Source organism: Castor canadensis, chromosome 11 (genome assembly GCF_047511655.1).
Source record: "Castor canadensis chromosome 11, mCasCan1.hap1v2, whole genome shotgun sequence".
Lineage (NCBI taxonomy): Eukaryota > Metazoa > Chordata > Mammalia > Rodentia > Castoridae > Castor > Castor canadensis.
The window spans coordinates 84,329,179-84,350,040 of NC_133396.1; the positions used below are offsets into that span (position 1 = coordinate 84,329,179).

General features: G+C 38.5%; 1 protein-coding gene across 4 annotated transcripts in view; it reads right to left on the minus strand.

Moving 5' to 3' along the window:
• Nucleotides 1-13,627: 13,627 nt before the first annotated feature.
• Ralgps2 (Ral GEF with PH domain and SH3 binding motif 2) overlaps nt 13,628-20,862 on the minus strand; it is a 153,280-nt gene continuing 146,045 nt past the window's right edge. For all 4 annotated transcript variants that reach the window (XM_074047353.1, XM_020174745.2, XM_020174742.2 and 1 more), the window contains one exon: nt 13,628-18,912. In XM_074047353.1, the coding sequence (XP_073903454.1) occupies nt 18,883-18,912 (30 nt within the window). In that variant the 3' untranslated portion in view covers nt 13,628-18,882. The remainder of the gene's footprint in view (nt 18,913-20,862) is intronic.

A 20,862-nucleotide genomic window follows, 5' to 3' on the forward strand; every position in this document is an offset into this window, starting at 1 on the left:
AAATCACACGGATGGTAATGTGCTCCAATAACGGTTGGAGGACTATGGGGTTATCCGTGGTTGGCTTGACAGAGTAATATTTGGATTCTATTAATCACAAGAGTGTTTCAGGTTGATTATGGAGCATATAGCCCCAAATTGAAGGATATGTGTACACTCATTGTGAGAGGTGCAAACTTACCCCAAATGTAAGGAGGGTGCCTACCGCCTGGTAGCGGTGCTTATGCCCATAAGTGTTGTGAGGGTTTAGATCATGTTTTAAGATGTTTTAGGAATTCTCTGTATGTATTTTGCTTTTGCCAGCCATTACATATTGCAAATCTAGCCTTACAAAATCTACACTCATAGTGCATAAACTTAACATCCTATTAATAATCAAATAAGCATCTGTATGCATTGCATATGTGTGGTAGAGGTGGTTCCAAGTCATTTCTTCAAAATAATTTCCTCCAAGGGTTTGGGAATTCCATTTCCTCCTATTATTCATATATTTGTAATCAAGGGCATGGAAGCTGTGCATTGTTGTGGGCAACTAGTTTCCAAATTGCCAAATCGGCACTTTTCTTTTGAGAATGCCTGCAATATAGGGAAAGTAGTTTTATTGCTATAAACAATATAAGTATGAGCACTGCAAAGTGCCATAAATCTCTTAACCGCCTGAAGGGGTTCCAAAAGGTGATACAAGAAATGTCAAATTTCTAAGTCTTATTAACACATCTCCTGTTGACCAGTGAGAGGGTGTATATCTATTGTGGATAAATGCCATTGTATTTGTCTCAGCCAAGTTCACTGCCTTCTTTATTTCTACCAATTGTTTGTCCATGTGCTCAAATTCCTTATGGACTGCATCATTCATGGTTACAAATTGTTTTGCATTTTTATGTATGAAGTCCTTCATAATATCTAATTGTCTATTGGCTTCTTTTGTCATTGCTTCTTCTCTTGCTGAAGTATCTGGAGCTGCTGCTTGTGAAAATGAGAAATAATGTGGTGTGGATATTACTTTCCTATCCCACACCTGTCTTGACTATGTGGTGATATTGAAAATTGGATTTGGCTGGTGTCTGAAGGTGACATTGATTTTGTATGCATTCTCTAGGATAATGCATCCTTCTGGTCTTTCTTGGGTTCTGTCAACAAAGGTATCATAGGTTTTGTCTTGAGCCTCAGTGTCATTATCCTTAGTATTAAATGATATATTTCTGTACCAATACTGTATGGTGTGATTATCACCTGAGCATACTAAAAATATATTGTTCCCTAGAGAAGTGGCTGTATCTCTAAGGGGTGTTATTACTAGGTCTAATTCATGTACAGTATGCAACATGGGTTCTGGTGTAATATATATGTTTTGTGTGATAGGTATTGCCCTGTCTCTCGGGTAAAAGTATGTAGTATTAATTGATTTATCACCCACTACTAAAAGTGTGGATTGTGGTATTACAAATTTATCTCCTAACTTTCTTGGGACTGTCGTTGTGTAGTGGGCTGAGACTGCATTGTCTAAGAAAATTTGTAAGAGATGTAGTTTGCAATATCCATCTATACAACTTGAGTGGTATCTGTCATTTAATATAGTTTTAAAATGTGTTGTTTCCCTTCCTTGGCCTGTTTGGAACAATATCCTAATTTCATCCATCATGGCATCTAAGGGTTGTTGGGCCTTAAGACATTCTATTTCATGTTCCTGTAGGATTCATTGTTCTTTAAGCCACTGAAATCTTCCTGCTGCCAACTTGTCAGATTGAAGATGAGCATTCTTGACGGACTCTATTTCTAGTTTTAAGTGATGTACTATTTGTGTTAATTGACTCAGACCTCTTGATAGGGCCTCTATTGGCTCAGCTTGGTGTTTTGTAACCTGTTTCAGGTCATCCAGGGCTATGAAAAGTGGTGCTGTTAAGGTTGTTGTTAACCACAGTTGCTACTACAGCTGCGATGACACATGCCATAAAGAACTGTAAGGGCTTCCTGTTTGGTGGACTTAGGCCATATGAAAAGGAAGCTAGCTTTAACCTTTACATTTCATTTCCCTAGGCACCATGTTATTGAGATTATTGTGAGTGTAAGCTCTCTTGTCCTGGGTTTAGGCAGTATTCTTAAAGAGGTGTAAGTCAATGGTAAAATCATCAGGGGTTCTCTCCAGATGATATGTCTATGTGTATCAGAAGTATTTTCTGATATTCTTGGTACGAAGAGAACCTCTGGTTTATAATGTATGGAGGAAAATTTAAGTGTCTTGTTCCAGCCTCCTCTATACAGTACACATGGTATATCTGAAAAGTCTTTTATCCAACATTTTTAAATGAAGTTTCTGAATGGTATATTGTGTCCCAATCAGGCATTGAAACTGACATTCCTTCTGTTGGCGTTGCACTGGATGTATCATTTCTCCATCTAGGTTTGTGGGCTACAAAGTCCACTGTATGGCATCTTCCTTTCCATGGCAATAGGAAGGAGAATGCATACAGGACACCACAATGGTGTATTTTAGTTAGTTCCTGCGTGCACATCTCTGCATTGGACCACCACCATAATGTATGGTTGTTGGCTTGTGCTGTTTTATATATAGGTTTAACATAAAAATAAAGGTCTTGTGCAAGCAGATTTCTTGACTTGGTTAGAGGTTATCAAGCCATCTAAGGTGTAATTGGGTGCCACATAATTACTGATCTCATACTATGTAATGTTTGTCCAATTTGTCATAGCCCTAAGTGATCCTGGTAGCCATTCATAATTTAACTTTTGAGCATTAAGTGTGGTAGTTCTAGTAACTGGTGTTACTAAGTCTAGGGGGATAGGTTGTTCAGCTATGTTAGATTGATATGGTAGGACTTGTCTAGGTATATATTGAGCTTCATGTATATATGTTGGAATATCACACTCTAAATTGCTTGGGATTGTGCCTATTCTATGTATAGTGTCTTATTCATTAAGGCATACACTGTTAAATTCATTTTCCCTGCAAAGTGAGAGAACACCATTCTGGGTGCAGTACCAGTGTCTGCGGGTTGCCCTGTATGGTTAAAAAAGGCGACGAGGAAAGTCTTATTCAGAAAGATGGGTAATGAAAAATTGAAACTAGCCACACTTTCAGTAATACTACCATCTTCTGTTCTATTATAAAATTTATAGGCTGTTTTGATGCCAAAGTCTATTTCAGCTAATGGAGAATATAGGTTTGGATAAACTGATGCCAGAGATATTGTAAATTTTTTTACATTTGCATCAGAATCAGTGGTAGAATTCAATTTTATCTGGTGGAGTGTGGTATCATTGGAAAGGTCTTGGTATGAGAAATTTTGTGCACACAGGAATGACATTATGGCCACTCCTGTGGTGTCGTTACCCAATTTGGGATGAGCACTCTGTAGAGGCGCATTATGTTTGGGTACCTCTTCTGGCTTTGGTAAATCCACAGTAGTGTTTACCAATGTAAGAAATCCCAAGACACAATGATAATGGTCTTGTAATATCAATTCCTGTTTAGTATAATTTTTAATTCCTTCCTGCTGGTGTAGTCTGTCTCCGTAATTGGTCGGTATTTGAGCTGCAAAAGAAGGGTCTGCTGGTGGAAATGGTTGTGGCAGTAATTCAGTTAAAATAATTGGGAATCTCCAATGGTGTACACCCAATGGGAGTATGTCCATCCATGCTGGAATACGTGGGAAGGACAGGTTGGTCAGCTTGGGTGTGCTAACATAGGAACTGCCATGGTAATAGTGTAAACTTGGGAAGTTAGCAACACACACTACTATCCTGATATCATTTTCTGCATGAACCATGGGATACTCTTATTCATAGCTGCTTCTGGGCATATATCCCCATATGGCTCATTGGGATAGTCTAGATACGAAGTGTTCCTGCCTTCTGGGGGAGCAAAATTTGGTATAGGTTCTCTAAGTCTATCCTGTGGTAATACTGTGGGAGTACTATGGATACTTTAAGTATCGCTTCCTTCCTCCTCCTCCTCCTCATTCTCACTGTCCTCATACTCATAATCCTCACCCTGCTCATTCTCAGTTCCCAATTCTTGTCTGAACAATGGGGAAAAGAAGATTTGAGGGAATGATGTCAGTATAGCATCATCACAAGTGTAGATCTTGGTGTAAGAACTGGATCCCTTGGTGTTATTGAATATATGGTAAATTGGAGATTTCCAAATTATGGTGTTAAGTTTAATGTCTGCTGCATACGTAGTATAAATGGCTGACTCAGTAGCGGCATTCCTCCATAAAACACTTTCAGCACATGCTGCAGGACTCGATTTAACATGACTGGCTGATGGAAATAGCTTTCTGCCCATTAGGTGGAAATGGAACAAATTCCTGGTTTCAAAGTAGTCATTGCAGTAAAATGGAGCCACCCACTTTCCTCTAGCACAGCAATGTGTTGGCAGAGCCCAATAGGAAGGCCTATACTTTAAAAATGGCTGTATGTCTAAGCATTTCCATGGGACCAAGAAAATTGAGGAATTAAGTGTAGGGTTAGGTTTGTGGGTGGGTAGAGTTTCATTTAGGAAAGTACTTAGTGGGTTTAATGGTGGTGGTAGATCTAGCATCACTGGAGCCAGTGATCCAGGATACACAAAGTGTGATTAGTAAATTTCTTGCACATGAGGTTAGTACCATTGGTGGTATTGCGTATTGGCATTGCCCTGGCATCTCCTTTCATGGCAGAGGGTATAATGGCCAACTACTGTGATTCCTACCCAAACTGGAATAACTACAGTAATGAGCAAAAGAATGCAGCGGTAAGTAGTATGTATGTAATTCAGGCAGCGTGATGCTAAAGATGGCATCGTGGCACCAGCTTGTCTATTTTAGTGATTTTAAGGTCACCTTTTTCCCTGTAGTCCACACAGTGTTGGCGCTCCTGAGCACATAGTCCCCTGTGGAGAGAGATTATTATTGTGATCTTTCAAAGTAACCTTGTGTGGTAGGAGTACCTTGTTACCCTGAGTTACCACCCCCAGATTAAAAAATGGTCTGGGGATGGCACTTTCAAAGGGTGAGGGTCTGCCAAGCCTTAATCTAGAGTTGAGCTCGTAACAGGCTATCTCTAAAGCTCTACTCAGTGGCAGATCCTTCAGATACTGTAGTTTCAGTTTTAATAATGCATTATGTCTTTCTGTGTTACCTGCTGCCTGTGGGTTGTATGCTAGGTGGTGATTCCACATACATCCATCTCCTGAGCCCATTTCTTGACTATCTGACTAGTAAAATGCATGCCTTGATCTGACTCAATAATGGCCCACCAACAGCATTGTGTGTATATGGTGGCCATAGTGTCAGGTCTCTTATGTGCTTTTGCCAGCATTACACCAGAATGTACATCTACCATTGTGCATGCATAATCTCCCTTACGTGTTTGTAATGGTCCTATGAAATCTATATTATAGCATTGAAGCAGTTAGGTTTATACAATTCTGGTGGCTCTATATCTAAATCTTTGGACTGTCATTGGGCAATCTGTGCAGTTTTCCACGGCCTGTTTACATTTGTCCAAGACAGGTCAACATTCCTTAATTATCCCCAAGTAAATAATGCATGTATGCCACAATGGCCTAATGCCTCATTGAGGTCTCTTAGTTCTTGTATTGATGGGGTACATATCTTGAGTTTTTGTTATTTTATTTGCTCATTTTGTTCAGTCTTATGATTCCCAAATGTATTCATTTTAGTCCATTTAGGTTTATCTTGTATTACCCAACTCCTATGTCCTCTTTTAAGGGTCATTTTCAGTCCTTTTTGTTTATGCACATGCCACGGATCTGCCCAGTTGTCTTTCCTATATAAGGTCACAGAATGGTGTGTGGAGTCTTTCACCTGCCAAGGTGTATTTCTGGTAATTATCACAGCTGCTAACTTATCTGCCTTTTCATTATGCTGAGATGTTGGATCACCTTTTCTTGTGTGTGCATCCATGTGTGTCACATAGATGCTAATAGACTCGGAGAGTTCGTCCATTTTTATAATCTTCCTTAGACCATATGTCCTTGCCATTTATCTGCCAGTTGGTATGTTTCCGTTTCCCTGACCATACTGCAATACCATTGCACACGCACCATGAGTCTGAATATATCCTAACAATTATTTTATTTTATTTTATTATTTTTTAAAATTTTTATTTTATTTATATGTGCATACAATGTTTGGGTCATTTCTCCCCCTTCCCCCGCCCCCTCCCTTACCCTCCTCCCCTGCTCCCTCACTTACCCCCCTCTTACCCCTTGCTACCTGACAGAAACTATCTGTCAGAGAGAGTATAAGCAATAATAGGAAGGAACAAGGGTTTTTGCTGGTTGAGATAAGGATAGCTATACAGGGCATTGACTCACATTGATTTCCTGTGCGTGCGTGTTACCTTCTAGGTTAATTCTTCTTGATCTCACCTTTTCTCTAGTTCCTGGTCCCCTTCTCCTATTGGCCTCAGTTGCTTTAAGGTATCTGCTTTAGTTTCTCTGCATTAAGGGCAACAAATGCTATCTAGTTTTTTGGGTGTCTTACCTATCCTCACTCCTCCCTTGTGTGCTCTCGCTTTATCATGTGATCAAAGTCCAATCCCCTTGTTGTGTTTGCCCTTGATCTAAAGTCCGCATATGAGGGAGAACATACAATGTTTGGTCTTTTGGGCCAGGCTATCCTCACTCAGAATGATGTTCTCCAATTCCATCCATTTACCAGCAAATGATAACATTCCGTTCTTCTTCATGGCTGCATAAAATTCCATTGTGTATAGATACCACATTTTCTTAATCCATTCGTCAGTGGTGGGGCATCTTGGCTGTTTCCATAACTTGGCTATTGTGAATAGTGCCGCAATAAACATGGGTGCGTAGGGGCCTCTGGAGTAACCTGTGTCACATTCTTTTGGGTATATCCCCAAGAGTTATCCTAACAATTTTATATCCTTCTTTGTGAGATTGTTCAATTGCTAATCTGGCTGCATGGACCTCCGCATGTTGCACTGATCTACCCGTGCCTTGGTCTGTGAGGATTTGCCCATCTGTGGGTCTCCAGGCTGCAGATTTCCAATGCAGCTTGCCACCCCACAGCATGGATGATCCATCAGTGAACCAGGCGTTTGTTTGCGAGTTGTCCCATCTCTCTCTGTCCCCCAGCGTCCAGGCACCATCAGGGCTGAGGCAATCTCCTCCACCCAGAGTGCAGTCTTCCCCTTTGCCATGATCTTATGATTATTGAGGAACTCAGAGAGGAACCACTTACATTGTAACACCTTGGGTTCAGACGGGGTTCCGGCTAGGGCTTCCCCTTTCATGTTGATCCAGTCCAATATTGATGCTGGGCTACGGATTAATAGGCATTGATCCATCAGGACCAGGCACACCGTTTTCACCACCTCCATGAGCATCCAAGTGAGTCTCTCAAAAATTGTATATTTGGATTCCACATATGGGAATCTTTACAATAAAATGATATGGGTACTGTGCGTGAACCTCGTTTACACATTACACTCCAGTTTCCATATCCTGCTTGATAAGAAATATCCAGAATCACAGTGTCAGTGCGTGCAATGGTATATAACTGACTATGAGTTGTTATCAACTCCTTTACTACCTTAAAGGCATGTTCTTGTTGTGGGCCCCATTCAAATTCAGAGGCCTTCTTAATAACCTGATACAAGGGTTGTAATAGGATCTGTAAATATGGGATATGATTTCTCTAATATCCAAACAATCCAATAGTTTGTTGCGCTTCCATTTTATTAGTTAGTGCTTTTAAATTGGCAATTTTATCTAGGATTGTGTTGGGGACTTTTGGTCCTGTCACCATCCATATTACTCCTAAGAACTTAACAGAATCTTGTGGGTTTTGTATTTTATTTGGATTTTTTGTCCACCCATCTTTCCTTAATGTCTCCCCTGTCTCCTCTAGTAATTTTGATACCTTTTCTTTGCTCTTTCCAGCTATAATTATATCATCTACATATGACAGTACTAAGCATTCATCTGGGATTTTTAATTTGTCTAGTGATCATTGTAGTGTCACATGCGCTATGATGGGGCTGTTCTTATATCCCTGTGGTAATCTTTTAAATTGATAGTTTGTTATTCCAGGTAAAGGTGGTCATTTCTCTAGATTTAGGGTGCAGCGGTAAGGCAAAGAACATATCAGATAAGTCCACCAATGCAAACCACGTGTATGCTCCTTTGTATTCTATAAAATAAGTCTTATACATCTGGTAAATTACCAGGCATTGCAGGTGAAAGCTTATTAATCTTTCTAAAGTCCACAGTGAATCTATAGGTGCCACTTGATTTCTCAACCGGCCAGACTGGGCTGTTAAAATTAAAGGACTGTGTCCTTTCAGTGACTCCTTTGTCTATCAGGGTATTTATGCATGCTGTCACTTCATCATGTCCTCCCTTCAACAGATATTGTTTAGTAAAGGAAGGTTGTATCTCTGGCAGTAGTATTGGTTCTATTTTTACCTCTGCCAGATTTACTTGTAACATTTTATTTTTCTTTAAAGGTAGCCATGTACCAAATATTTGTGGAATAATATCCATTCCCAGTAAGTCAGTTGCTGCGGACATAAAGACTGCATTTATTTCTATAGGCTCTCTATCATACATTAATATTCTTATTGGGCATCTATAAGCAATATTTACAGCATTTACTCCCTGTATCTGTATAGGATCTTGTTGTTTGGTGCAAGGCACTGATGTGATAATTGTGACTTCACTTCCTATATCAATTAAAAATGTTAGGAAGTGGTTTGTCCATTGACAAGTCCTAAGTAGTTGGATGTAGGGCCTGACGTCTGGGGTGTCTCTGCTGCCTGGCCTCATAACCTTGGTCCCCATGAGTGTGTTTCCAGCCTTGGGCCTCTGCTCATGTTTGGGTCCCCCAAAGGTCTGATATTCCTCATCACTTGTCGCCATTTGTTCCATCCTGGCCTTTTTTGTTGCATTTGGCCCCCGGAGGGGCTTCCCCCATTTTTTGGAAACGGGGATCTGTATATACCCTGTGGTTGGGGTCTGGTTGGGAAATTCTGTCTCTGCCTGCAATGACATTCCCTTCCAGGCCTACCACACCTGAAGCACGTTGGTATTTCAGTCATAAAGGTGGTAATCTGTTTTGGTGGCCATTTAGCTTCTCTTTTCCTCTCTACCGGGAAGGACAGTACCTTGCATTTTTCTAAGTTTCTCACTTCCTTAATAAAGTCTGTGATGTCCTGTAAAGTTTCTGCCTGTGCTAAGGCTGTTAAGGTCATTTTTAAATGTGCTGGAGCTCCCTTTATAATTATCTTTTTCATGTCTCTTGAGACTGGTGCCCCCAATGGTGTCCTAATTTTGGGGTGGTAAACTTTATATAAAATCCCTACCTTCCTTACCAGTTTTATGGCCTCATCTAAATTCCTCCACTGAACTGCCTCTGTCTCTACAGAGGACATATTCACGTCTGGTACTGTATTCCTCTACGCCTCTGTTATCCAGGCAAACAAGGTCCTTGTTTATGCGTGCTTCCAGAGCCACCAGTAGTCCCTTGTGTATGTGGGGGTTTCCTATCATACCTGCCCACTGTTTCATTTCAGCTGCCGAGAGTTCTATATCAGCTCCATTAGACCATATTCTCTCTAGGTAGGTTACATCTTTCTCTCCTTTCTGGGCAAATTCTGTTCTATATTGTTGCAACTCAGTTCTTGTCAGAGATCTCTTTTTTATTATGGTGGTCTCTCCTGACTCCTCACACACGCCCTTTTACAGGGGTGTAAGTCACCTTTCAAATTGTTGCTGGGCATGCCTCAATGAAGGGGTTATTCTTGCCTAGGACCTTATTGACTAGTTGTTTTCCCCTTCTTTGGTCAATATCTATGTCATCTATCATTTTGCACAATATGGCTGCTATTTCTTCCTTTTGGGCCCTTTTCACTATGGGGTTTACAGTGTATGGGTCTGTTAGGGGAATGGTTATATCTGTCCCCTTAGGATAATCTTTAAATTTTTCCTGCGTTAGCATTTCTGCGTTAGCATCCTTCCAAGCGGACCCTGGCTCTCTCTCTACCCTTGTCTTAATTTTACCCCATTTCCTTCTCAGCTTCTCCCATACTTTACTGCTGGAGGTTGCCATGACCTAGGCTTCAGGTTCCCACCAGGTGGCTAGGGTAAATGTTCTCTTAATGAGCGCCTTCCCTAAGTACCAACGAATGGATCCGGCTGTGTTTAGTTCCCAAATTTGTTTGTCTAACAGCCAGCCTCCAATTCTATACAATCTTTTAGCTATCCACTGTCTCATAGCCACTTGCCGTTTTTCACTGGGGGTGAATTCTAAAATCCCTCCGAGAGAATCTCAGCGTTGGGGGCTCTCTTTGCTCTGGAGCAAGGGGTGGCTTCACCCAAGTTACCCACTCTTCCCCAACAAGGCTGGGTTGGCTTCGTACAGGTGGTTGGTCAAGGTTTCTGCTCCCTGCACCCTTCCTTTTTCCTTTGCTCAAGTGCCTCCAATGCCTCAATCAGTTCCTGGACCAAGATTTGTGTCTGGATCGCCCTTTCTCGTGCTGGGCTTATAAAAAGCCAAAAAGCCAGGATCATAATCCCCTTTGTGAGATCCTACCAACTACACCAATTGTCGTGAGCGCTTATGAGTCAGTCGAGTACAGGTAAACAGTACTCAGGAGACTCTTATTTCAGAGAACAGGATTTTATTTAAACAAATTTACAAGGCACTCTCCCACAGATCCTAATGCCCGTCTCTGCTACCCTAGCCAGCCAGGAGTTTACTCAGGCCTTCTCCAAGCCTCGCTCACCTGCGATGGTTCTTAGCCGATGAGGGGGTCCAGCCGAGCCCCGGGGAAACTCCTCACGGTGGTTTTCAGTGCAGGTTCAGTCTCACGGTTCACTGGCGACACCCAGCGGTCATCAGGAGAAGGGGCACGCTCTCAAGTGGCGGCCGCCTCTATGTCAGAGCCTCGGGACCGGCCCTGACAGCGGTGGTCTCTGGCGTTCAGTGGGGAGCCATGCGTGGTAGTGAGGCTTGGGTTTTTATGCTTCGTGGTGACCTCACAGTTGGTGTTATCGGCCTCACCACCTTAGGGTTGGCTTATTTGCATATCTCCTGCCACCCTCTGGCTTGGTTTCTAAGCCCTAATGCACACTGGCTAGTAATTATTTCAACAGTTTTTCCTACTTTAACACATCAATGCAACAGCAATCTTATATGTGCTCACACCACCAAAACAAAAACAAAAAACAAAGCTTCAGGTTTAATTAAAGCTCAGATTAGCTTAACAAATGATCCAATCTGATATACTCATAGCCTATTGTGTCCTTCCAGAACTATAAGAACCATAGAGGAAGAGAAGTATTTCTGCAGATGTATCCTTGTTTAGAATACATTAAGTCTGCCTAAGATGAAAATACACAGCTTTTAAATCAGCAGATATTTCAACACATAACAGCTCAGGCCGTGAAAATATTCTCTATGGTATTTAAGTTTCTCTTGTCCTACATACAGCAGGCTAAATTCTATGAAAAAGGGAAGAGTTAAAGTCCAAGCATAAGCTGCACATGTTCCTAACCACCAAGATCAATATCCTGAGTTTATGATATAGTAATAACAGGGTTTCTCAATCAGGGCACTACTTATACTTTGGAACAGACAATTTTTAGTTGGAGTTGGGTGGGGTGAGGGTCCTACACCTGTAGGATATTTAGCACCATCCCGTCTCTCTACCTACTAGGTGCTAGCAGAATCCTCAGTTGTGACAACCAGACGTCTCCAGATACTGACAGATATCTCCTGAGGGACAACTTGAGAACCAATAGCATAGAGAAAGTGATTTAATTACAAGTTGATACCCTAGATTTGCAATATCCTGTGGCTCAGTATCTCATTTAATTTTTTTGGTGGTACTGGGATTTGAACTTAGGACCTTGTGCTTGCTAGACAAGGTATTCTACTGCTTGAGCCCTGCCTCCAACCTTTTTATTTAGTATTGACACTGGATAACATTAATGAGTGATCCAGTGGTGGCTGAAAGTAAATGTCCATTTTCTGCCTCAGAGTATAAACATGCATTTAAAAACAACAAAAAAAGCCAGGCGCCAGTGGCTCATGCCTATAATCCTAGCCACTTAGAAGGCAGAGATCAGAAGGATTGCAAGACTCTATCTCAAAAAAATCCTTCACAAAAAAGGGCTAAGAGTGACTTAAGGTGTGTATCCTGAGTTCAAACCCCAGTACCACACACACACACACACATACACACACACGCACACACACACAAAAGCAGAAATTTAAGTTTAAATTTAAGCAAAAAATCTGTTTGCTTAAAAATAAAATGAAAAACAATATATCTGGGCTATGTTGTAACAGAACAAGCATAGGGTTCAGACTGGGTAATTAACATTCTTTGACATGCTGTCTAACCTAGTACTGTCCTGCAGTCCCAGCCAAATTAAGAGAGATGAGATAAAAAAAATTGGGAAGGGACAACTGTTCATATTTGCAGTTAACAGGATTCCAAGAAAATCTACAAACTATCTGAACTAAACAATTTCAAAAAGGTTAATGGATATAAGGATGGAATGTAAAAATCAATAGCATTCCTATGCACAGTAATAACCAGTGAGGAAATGTAAAAAAAGCCACTGTAAAAACAAAAAGTAACTTATCAGACATAAGTAAAAGATGTAAAATACCATTAGAGAGAAAATAGTAAAATATTATTAGAGTATCTAAAGTCCTAAATAAATGGAGAGCCATTTTATGCTTATAGGTGAAACGAGTAAAACATTTAAAAATTGTTAATTCTCAATCTATAATCCAAAGCAATTCCAATAAAACTACAGTGTTTTTATGGAACATGACTAGTTTGATACTAGAATTCACAGGGAAGCATCAAGAATATCTGAGGCAATTTTGAAGAACACACAATTATGTCAACAGATATTTAAGGTATCTACCCAGTAATGAAGACAATATGGTAGTAAATGGAACCTAGAAATATGTGTATCTGGAAAATTATTATAAGACAAAGTTGGCACTGTGTGAACTAAAGAAAGGTGGACACCACTGGTGAAATGTCACTCTCTTGTGGTTCCTGTAAAACAACGAGACTCTTCAAAGGCCACTAAACAAGGTAAGAAACTTGTTATGGTTACCCTGGGCATTTAGCCCTAGCTAGGAGGTTCCCAAATCTTCTGGGCTTATGTGGAATTCTGTAAGGTAGGGTGTAACAAATACCCAGCCAATGTCTTCCAGGAGACTAACACTGCTACTGATTTAAAGCTCCATAGGCTGACAACAGGTTCTGTTTTCAGAGATGGTAGAATTAAAAATGTCATGTCTTAAAACCTATGAACACAGTATTTGTAATGAGGTCTTAGGACCTCATATCAGCAATGGGGACTGCTGATATCCACAGTGTGAAGATTATTAGACACTTATGATTTATGTCCCAAAACCCCTCTATATGCATGACAGGGTACATTCTCATTCTGGGCTAGAAAAGGGCAACTAAAATTTACTCAGCCAGAACTTTTCCTGTAGCAGCAATCTCTGATGACTACTTTTGAAAGGTGAAAAAAAAAATCAATTTACAGTTGATTTGCACTTTAAAAATTAATGATAAAAGTTTAACAAAACATCCTCACACAATCTATCGTTTTAAGTGATTTATTTCCATAGAAATATTTCAGAAAACTGTTCTTAAATTCATTTAAAGTTAGCTTATGCAAACACACTGAATGAAGGTCACACACTCACATTTGCATATTAAAAGGAAACAAAAAATGAGAGAGGAACCAAGTTGCACATCACTCAAGGAGGTCATAATGCAATTAAGTGCTTCATCATTAGAGTACCTCAAGTTAACTGGGATAAAGAATAAAAATGGCTTGCATTTTCCTGTATGCTATCATTGGGTACTTCTCCCTACACATTTAGTCTCTTTTAGATTATGCTGTGAACCAGATTCCCAATTCCCCAGGGTATTTCCCTTGGCTGTTAAGCAATGAATGTCACCAATTAAGGTGTTAAAACACTTGAGAGTTTGGTAACTTATCAGCTATTTTACAGTCCTACTTATGCAATTACTGGACTATGTTGTGAGGAGTTCTAGCAGGTGGCATCTTCAGGGCAAACAACATTTGTTAGCCGGTATTTAGAGCACAAGTGAGTATTTATGAATTTTTCTGCTCTTCTGTTAAGGGAGAGAAAAGTTTCATCCCAGAGCACTCTAATTATATATTCTTTTAACCCTAACATTGATTTTCTGTCCAAATGGCTAGAATCACATTTTAAATTCTAATAACCCTCAAGGACCAGTTAACTCTCATTTGGGTTTAAAGACTATGTCTGTCTACCCTGGAACACACTAGCCCTTTAAAAAACGTGAAGATAGGATCCTAGTGCAGATAAACAACAGTAGCTCGAAGTCTTCCAATCATTTCAGAGAAGCAAAGTATTTCCAAACCTTGCTTTTACTGAGAAAGCTAATTTAGTCCCTTAATTTCCCTTTAATTTATATGTTGGAGTTTTCACTTGCACAATATTTTCAAGTAAACAGTAACTGCAAGGTTAAATGTGTACTTGTTTGTTCTGAAACTTAAGAACGAACTGAAGTAAATCTCACTTGTGGCCAAAGGGACTGTCATTCAGTGTTTTAATGGCTCTAATAAAACCCCAACAAATTGTTCTACATGTATCTTGTTCTTTTAGAGATTTCACAAAAGGCCTTATCATTAAATCTATTTTCAAAACAAAAAAGAAAAAAGAAATTGAATCCAGCTGGATGAATGTTCTTCAAAGTTGTTTTTAAGAGTGCTTAGCTTATTTAAAGTTTGATTTGATTGGATTTACTTTTAATCTCCTACCTAGAAAAGACAGAAGCGAGGTGGGAGCTTGTTCTAAAAGACTCCGTAACCAAGGAGAACTGCCATCAGACTTCCTTAGGCTTGCTGCAGGATTAAGCTGTGGAAAGGGGGCCAACATACTCCTGAGGTAAGAGGAGGAAGAGGCCAAATGGTTATTGTCATGCTCAATGCCCTAAAAATTGGTCTTCAAACTGATAAGGCACTGGTCAAATTTTCCCTATACTAAAACTGGAGATACAGGTGAAATTAAGTTGTTTCAGTAAGTTGAAGGGTTTCTATGCACAGATCTCTTTCATTAGGGCCCTCTAAATAGAAGTCACTTTAGACACAAGCCATTTTTAGGTTAGCAAAATAAAAAGGTACTTAAATCATTCTGAAAAGGTGAAGGTTCACAAAAGAAAGTAATTTACCATTTTTGTATCTCAGAGGCTTAGAAAACACAGAATACCACTCTCACTGTAAAATGTTTGAAAGAAATAATACAAAAGGGATGAAATAAAAGCAAATCCCTAAAAGGTAACTAAAAGAAGTCAGACAAACCTCATCATTCGCCTTATTTATATCATGCAACAGTAGTACTAGTGTTCCGCTGTGCATCTTCATTCTCAAAGAGGGATCCAATTAAAAGCCTTTCAAGCAGACTCTTTATTAAAGATCATCTTCTGTTACGCAACACTAGTAGTCCTTGTTTACAGAAGATAATTTGGTGGTTTAAAAGTTGGTTGTAAAGGAATGTGTCTCAAAAACCAGGAAGGAAATTAACAGAGGATATATTTTTTTTAAAAAGCCAATGTATTAAATCTACTATTAGTATTTACTTCCAATTAATATGATGCCCCATAGTTTTGTTTTCAGTAATAAACGTATACAGCTTATAGATTTAACCTTGGAAAAAAAAACAGGCTAAAGTCACTTGGACAGGTGGATGCTAATAATACCCAAACTCACTGGATGCTCCTAAGAGGTACCAGCTTCAAGTAGCATAGGTCTGCTAGAGGCTGTAAACATTTTTTCCTCCCATAGCAATAGCATTTCTTGGGCTCTTTTATAAATCTTCTAGAAGAGGAATAAAAGCCACTTACAAAAACACTGCAGCTATAAACACCCTGACTCTTGACATAAAGTTACCCAATACCAATACAATCTATACAGAAGGTACTGCAATTGCAATTTTCCACACAGGAAAGTATGTGTCATTGAAGCACATGCCTAGGAGACAAAAACCACTCAAACTGCTTGGATCCCTTTCTATAATGTTTACACAAATGATATTCACACACTGAAGAAAACAGAGGAACATGTGTTTCATCAATTCTCTTCAGTTCTTAGAGATTAGAGGTTATAATAAAAATAATACTCTGAAAAAAAGTCCTAACACGAACACGGGGAATGAAACCAAAAACAGTGCTTGGGAAGATCATTATGCAATTAACTTTAATATTTTTATTTCACCACCCACGCTATATAATATGCCAGTCATTATGCTCACAAATGACTTAAATTTTCTTGAATTTCTAATGAGTTCCTCCTGGCTACATTAGAAACAAGCTTGATGCTGATGGGCGTTTTGAGTTACTAAGTCACTAATTTACAATTGAAGGCTGGTTTTATAAGAAGTTTTGCTTTCTCATTAATAAACTACCCAAATATTTAGTGTAGTTTGGTGATTTATATTGTCATTGCCTGGATTATAATTAGGTATCATATTGTGAACTGAAGATCAAAAACTCACCCACACTATTTCAATTCACTTCTCACTCGCTTCAGTTTGTTTCAAATGCTAAAATAATCCCAAAAAGCTATGACTAATCTTTTGAATGAACAAATTTGATGACAGAAAAATTATTTCTACTGAAGTTTAAGAATTTCAAAGGCCAGAATTTCAAATATGGGACACCATTCTTATTCTATAAAGCATCCATTAATGTTTAGAACTGAAAATATCAAACCCATCTCCCATCTTAGTGCTCTCTCTTTGGCAAAACTGTGTGATGTCAGGCTCTGACTTTGAATTGCTATCTCCACAGATATAGTTAACTTCCAATATGTATCTGTTTTAGCTTATTCAAGACAAAATAGTAAGAAAAAAATCCACAGGGTTCTAACTTACAGTATTTTTTAAAAAGCACATATACTATTAAAAATGTTATTTATGAACAAAAATAAAGAAATTTTCAAAAATGCAAAATAAAAGATGTGCAAGGTCTACACAGTAATACTGCTGGCTATGCAGATGGTATCTATGTGTACCTAACATGGGTTAAGCGTAGATTAATTGAAAAATCACTCACCACAGGCAATACTTGCACTCTGTAGCCTATGTCACTATGTACTTCTAACTGTTATATGAGAAACACATTTGAAACCTTTAAATTAAAAACACTCAGAAAAAGATTTTTTGCTTTCCTTTGGAGAGATTTTTAGCTACTTATTGTATATGCAGTATTTTCTACTTAAGTTTAATTGACTTAAGGGTAAAATACAACTTTTAAAGAAGTATACAATTCTTTAAGAATACAAGTGTGAGGAACTTCACGTGAGGCCCAAAGTAACAGAAGTCGGTTAATAGGTACCGGTCAAAATGCTTTTCTTATTCTGGGCCACTACTAAAATTTATGCCTCACAAGTTTGTAACATTCAATAGAATCTTTATTCAAGTGTTTTTTCTTTTTTTTATTCTAAGGTATCTCATCTTCAAACTTTTCATTTTTAAGGTCAGCATTTGTTAGCTATTGAATGCATTATTGCATAGAAGAGCTCTCTTAAGACTGCTTGGTCAATTACTGACAAATTATGGTTCGTGTCAGGGACCTATAAGTAAGCTTTTAGGAAAATGGTTTGGTATGCTTATGGTAAGTCATATAAGGAGGAAAGGCATGAGACTTAAAATTTGTAGAACCTCAAACTTTAGCCTTTATCACTCTTAAAATTATTTTGTCTTATGGTAAAATACATACACACGAATAAAGAATCTTTTAAACGAATATGATGTTGAATCTTAAGCCAACAATGAATAAAAAAATAACTCTGGCATTATGCACATTAAACACTGTTAAAGAAAATATCCATATTACCAGCCTTTGATGATAAAAATCATCTGTGACTGGGAGAAAGGATAATCCAATTAACTTGAAAAAAAAAAAAAAAACCTAACTAATGTAAAACCTCAGGAAACTATTTTGGGATTATAGTTCTCTACCAGATATGTGGTCTGACCTACAATGAACTCATAGAGGAAGCTAAACTTTAAACCCAGTTAAAAACAACCATGTTTTCTGGGGCCTACTTTAAAAAAACTCTGGCATGTGAACACTTTGTTTTTTGTGCCTCCGACAGGAAACAATGTTCCCCGTATGTACTAAATTCAGAAATTAGTGTTTAAAAAGATCTCTCCTCATCCAAAACAAACAAAAAAACCACCCCCCCTCAATCCCAAACAAACCACAATTTACATTATCAACATTTGTAATTCCCACACTCTTGCTGTGAGGAAACAAGTGAGGATGCACACTTCTGCAGGCTGAACAAACCTTGCTGGGGGTGGGGGAGGAGGAAGAGGGGGCTGCTGGTATAATCCCTACTATATTAGTTCAAAGCCAGTTCCTGATGTAATCCATAAGAAATGTTTTTCCTTTTTAAAGTGTATCTAAAAAAGGTGGTTCCTCCCTCCAAAATTAGTACAAAGTTAAAATAAATGCAAATTAGCTACAATCTATTCCAAACACAGCACCGCCATAAGATTCACACACACTATTTGGTGTATCATGTTGGTTTTCCTTTCATTCTTTTAAGGCAGTGGTTTCCACAGGTCAGTTCAGAGATAAGAAGCATGGTTCATGGCAGTTTGTTTTGCCAACTCTATTGTTCTCTTGGAATATATCTCACTTCATTCCCTGAAATTAGTGCTTTTTGGTTCAGAACTCCAAGCTGAGATGGAGCTCAGGGCTCTTTCTGGCACGGGATGGTTTGCAACTGGCGCCCTTTCTTCAGGTCCCCACTCCCACCAAGGGGTAATGGTTCAACTCTTCTTTCTCAGGCTTTTACTCAAAAGTCATCAAGTTTGTAGGAACCTAAAAAAAAAAAATTACAAACTGATTGTTAAAAGCTGTTTTTCAACTAGTATTTCTTATCTTTTCCATGTTATTTAGGCAAGCCCAAATCTTTCAGACCTAAATAATCTTTTATTTTTTTATTTTACTTTTTGGTGGTACTGGAGTTTGAACTCAGGGCCTCATGTCTGCTAAGCTGCGCTCTACCACTTGAGCCACTCTGCTAGCCCTTTCTGGCACTGGATATTTTTGAGACAGGATTGTGAAAACTATTTGCCTGGACTGGCCTCGAGCTGTATTCCTCCTGTTCCCTGCTTCCCAAGTAGCTAGGATTACAGGTGTGAGCCACTGGCGCCAGCTATAAATATCTTTTAGAAGGAATTTGATAGAAGGTAATATAATAAATTATGAATAATGAATAAAACACACTAGAACATTTTAGAGAAAAATCATTGAGATTAGTTATTTCAAGTAAATTGGTATTTGGATGTGGAAAGGGCAGAGACAGTATCTTTCTTGTTTATAGAAATGAATAAATGAATGGAAAGAAGAGTTCAATATGTGTAATGTGAAATTCCAGAGGAAAATGCTTGACATAATCCATTTTAAGTTATAATGAATTCCTACATGAACATTTAAAAAACCAGTACAGACAATTCTGTAAGAAACATGATTAAGGACTTCTCTGTGAAATCATCATGAAAGTAAGTCTGAAAGAATAAATTCATTAGATAAATTCTGATTTGACAGTTTATGACTGAAAAATTAATAGGTTATGTAATACTTCACTGATTATAGATTATTTTGTACTTAATCTGATTTCTTGTAAGTGTGAAATTCAACAGCAATCTCTAAAATATGCTTTGTTTTAAAAAAATTAGTTGAATCTTCTAAGGTCTACAGAAAACACTCTTAATCCTTAAAGCAGGTTCCCAAAGTTGTGCTGGCAGAGCTACTCTCACGGCAGTGCTCTCCATCTCAGCCTTTAATACAACCCAACAGCTCTCCCTAGTCAGCAGTCTTTCTGAAACCTGTTAACCTGTTATACTCAAAACCATGAGCATCTTACACGTGTTAGCTTGTGAATGAAAAATCCTGTTGCACAATACAATCATAACTGAATTATAAATCAAATGCAATCGAATGCTCATGTGCAAGTCTGGTTATAAGAAATCCATATTTAAATAAGATCTCATTTCTTTCCAAGTTGCTTGAATGTGATTTAAGGTATTTTGCATTTGAGTCAGACTTCTAAAATGTTTCAAACTTCACGTTTTATTTATTTATAAATCTGCTACCACTCTGATTGTTGCAAATACAGAAAAAAAAAACCCATTTATGTGCATCTGCTTGACTTGTTTAGCAGTAAAAAAAATACACTTTTACACTACTATGGTAAAAGAAATTGAGCTAAAAATGGTGCCAAATGTCGCTATTGGTCCTTTATATATAATTAAAATTACTACAACAAAGCCCACTCCAGCAATACTTAAAAAAGAATGGGCTTTTCATTTAAACTCCACAAACTACCTCAAGTTGTAGATTAAAGATAAATTAGGATGGTTTTAATTAAAATGCTACCTAGTTTATACCCTTTAGAGCTTACATTCTACCAGCACTGGCTTTCTGTTTTGAGCACCTTAGCTTCAGGGTCTCTTGTGGTTCAGCTCTCTGCTCTCACTCATCTTTACGTGGCCTGTTCCTTGTATCATTCATGTCAATATCATGTCAAGGAGAGGTCTGCTATGCAACTTATTTACCTAAAGTTGTTTCTACTTTCTTAATTCTATATCATATTATGCTTGTTTTATATTTCTTACTATTTGAAATTTTGTTTACTAGTTTTATGTCTAAAATGTAGACTTCATGTCTTACTGACTGTTGTCAATAAGATGAATAAAAACCACATCATTTCCTACTTCATTAAGAAATTTAGTCAACCTGTAATCTCAGTACTTGGGAGGCAGAGGC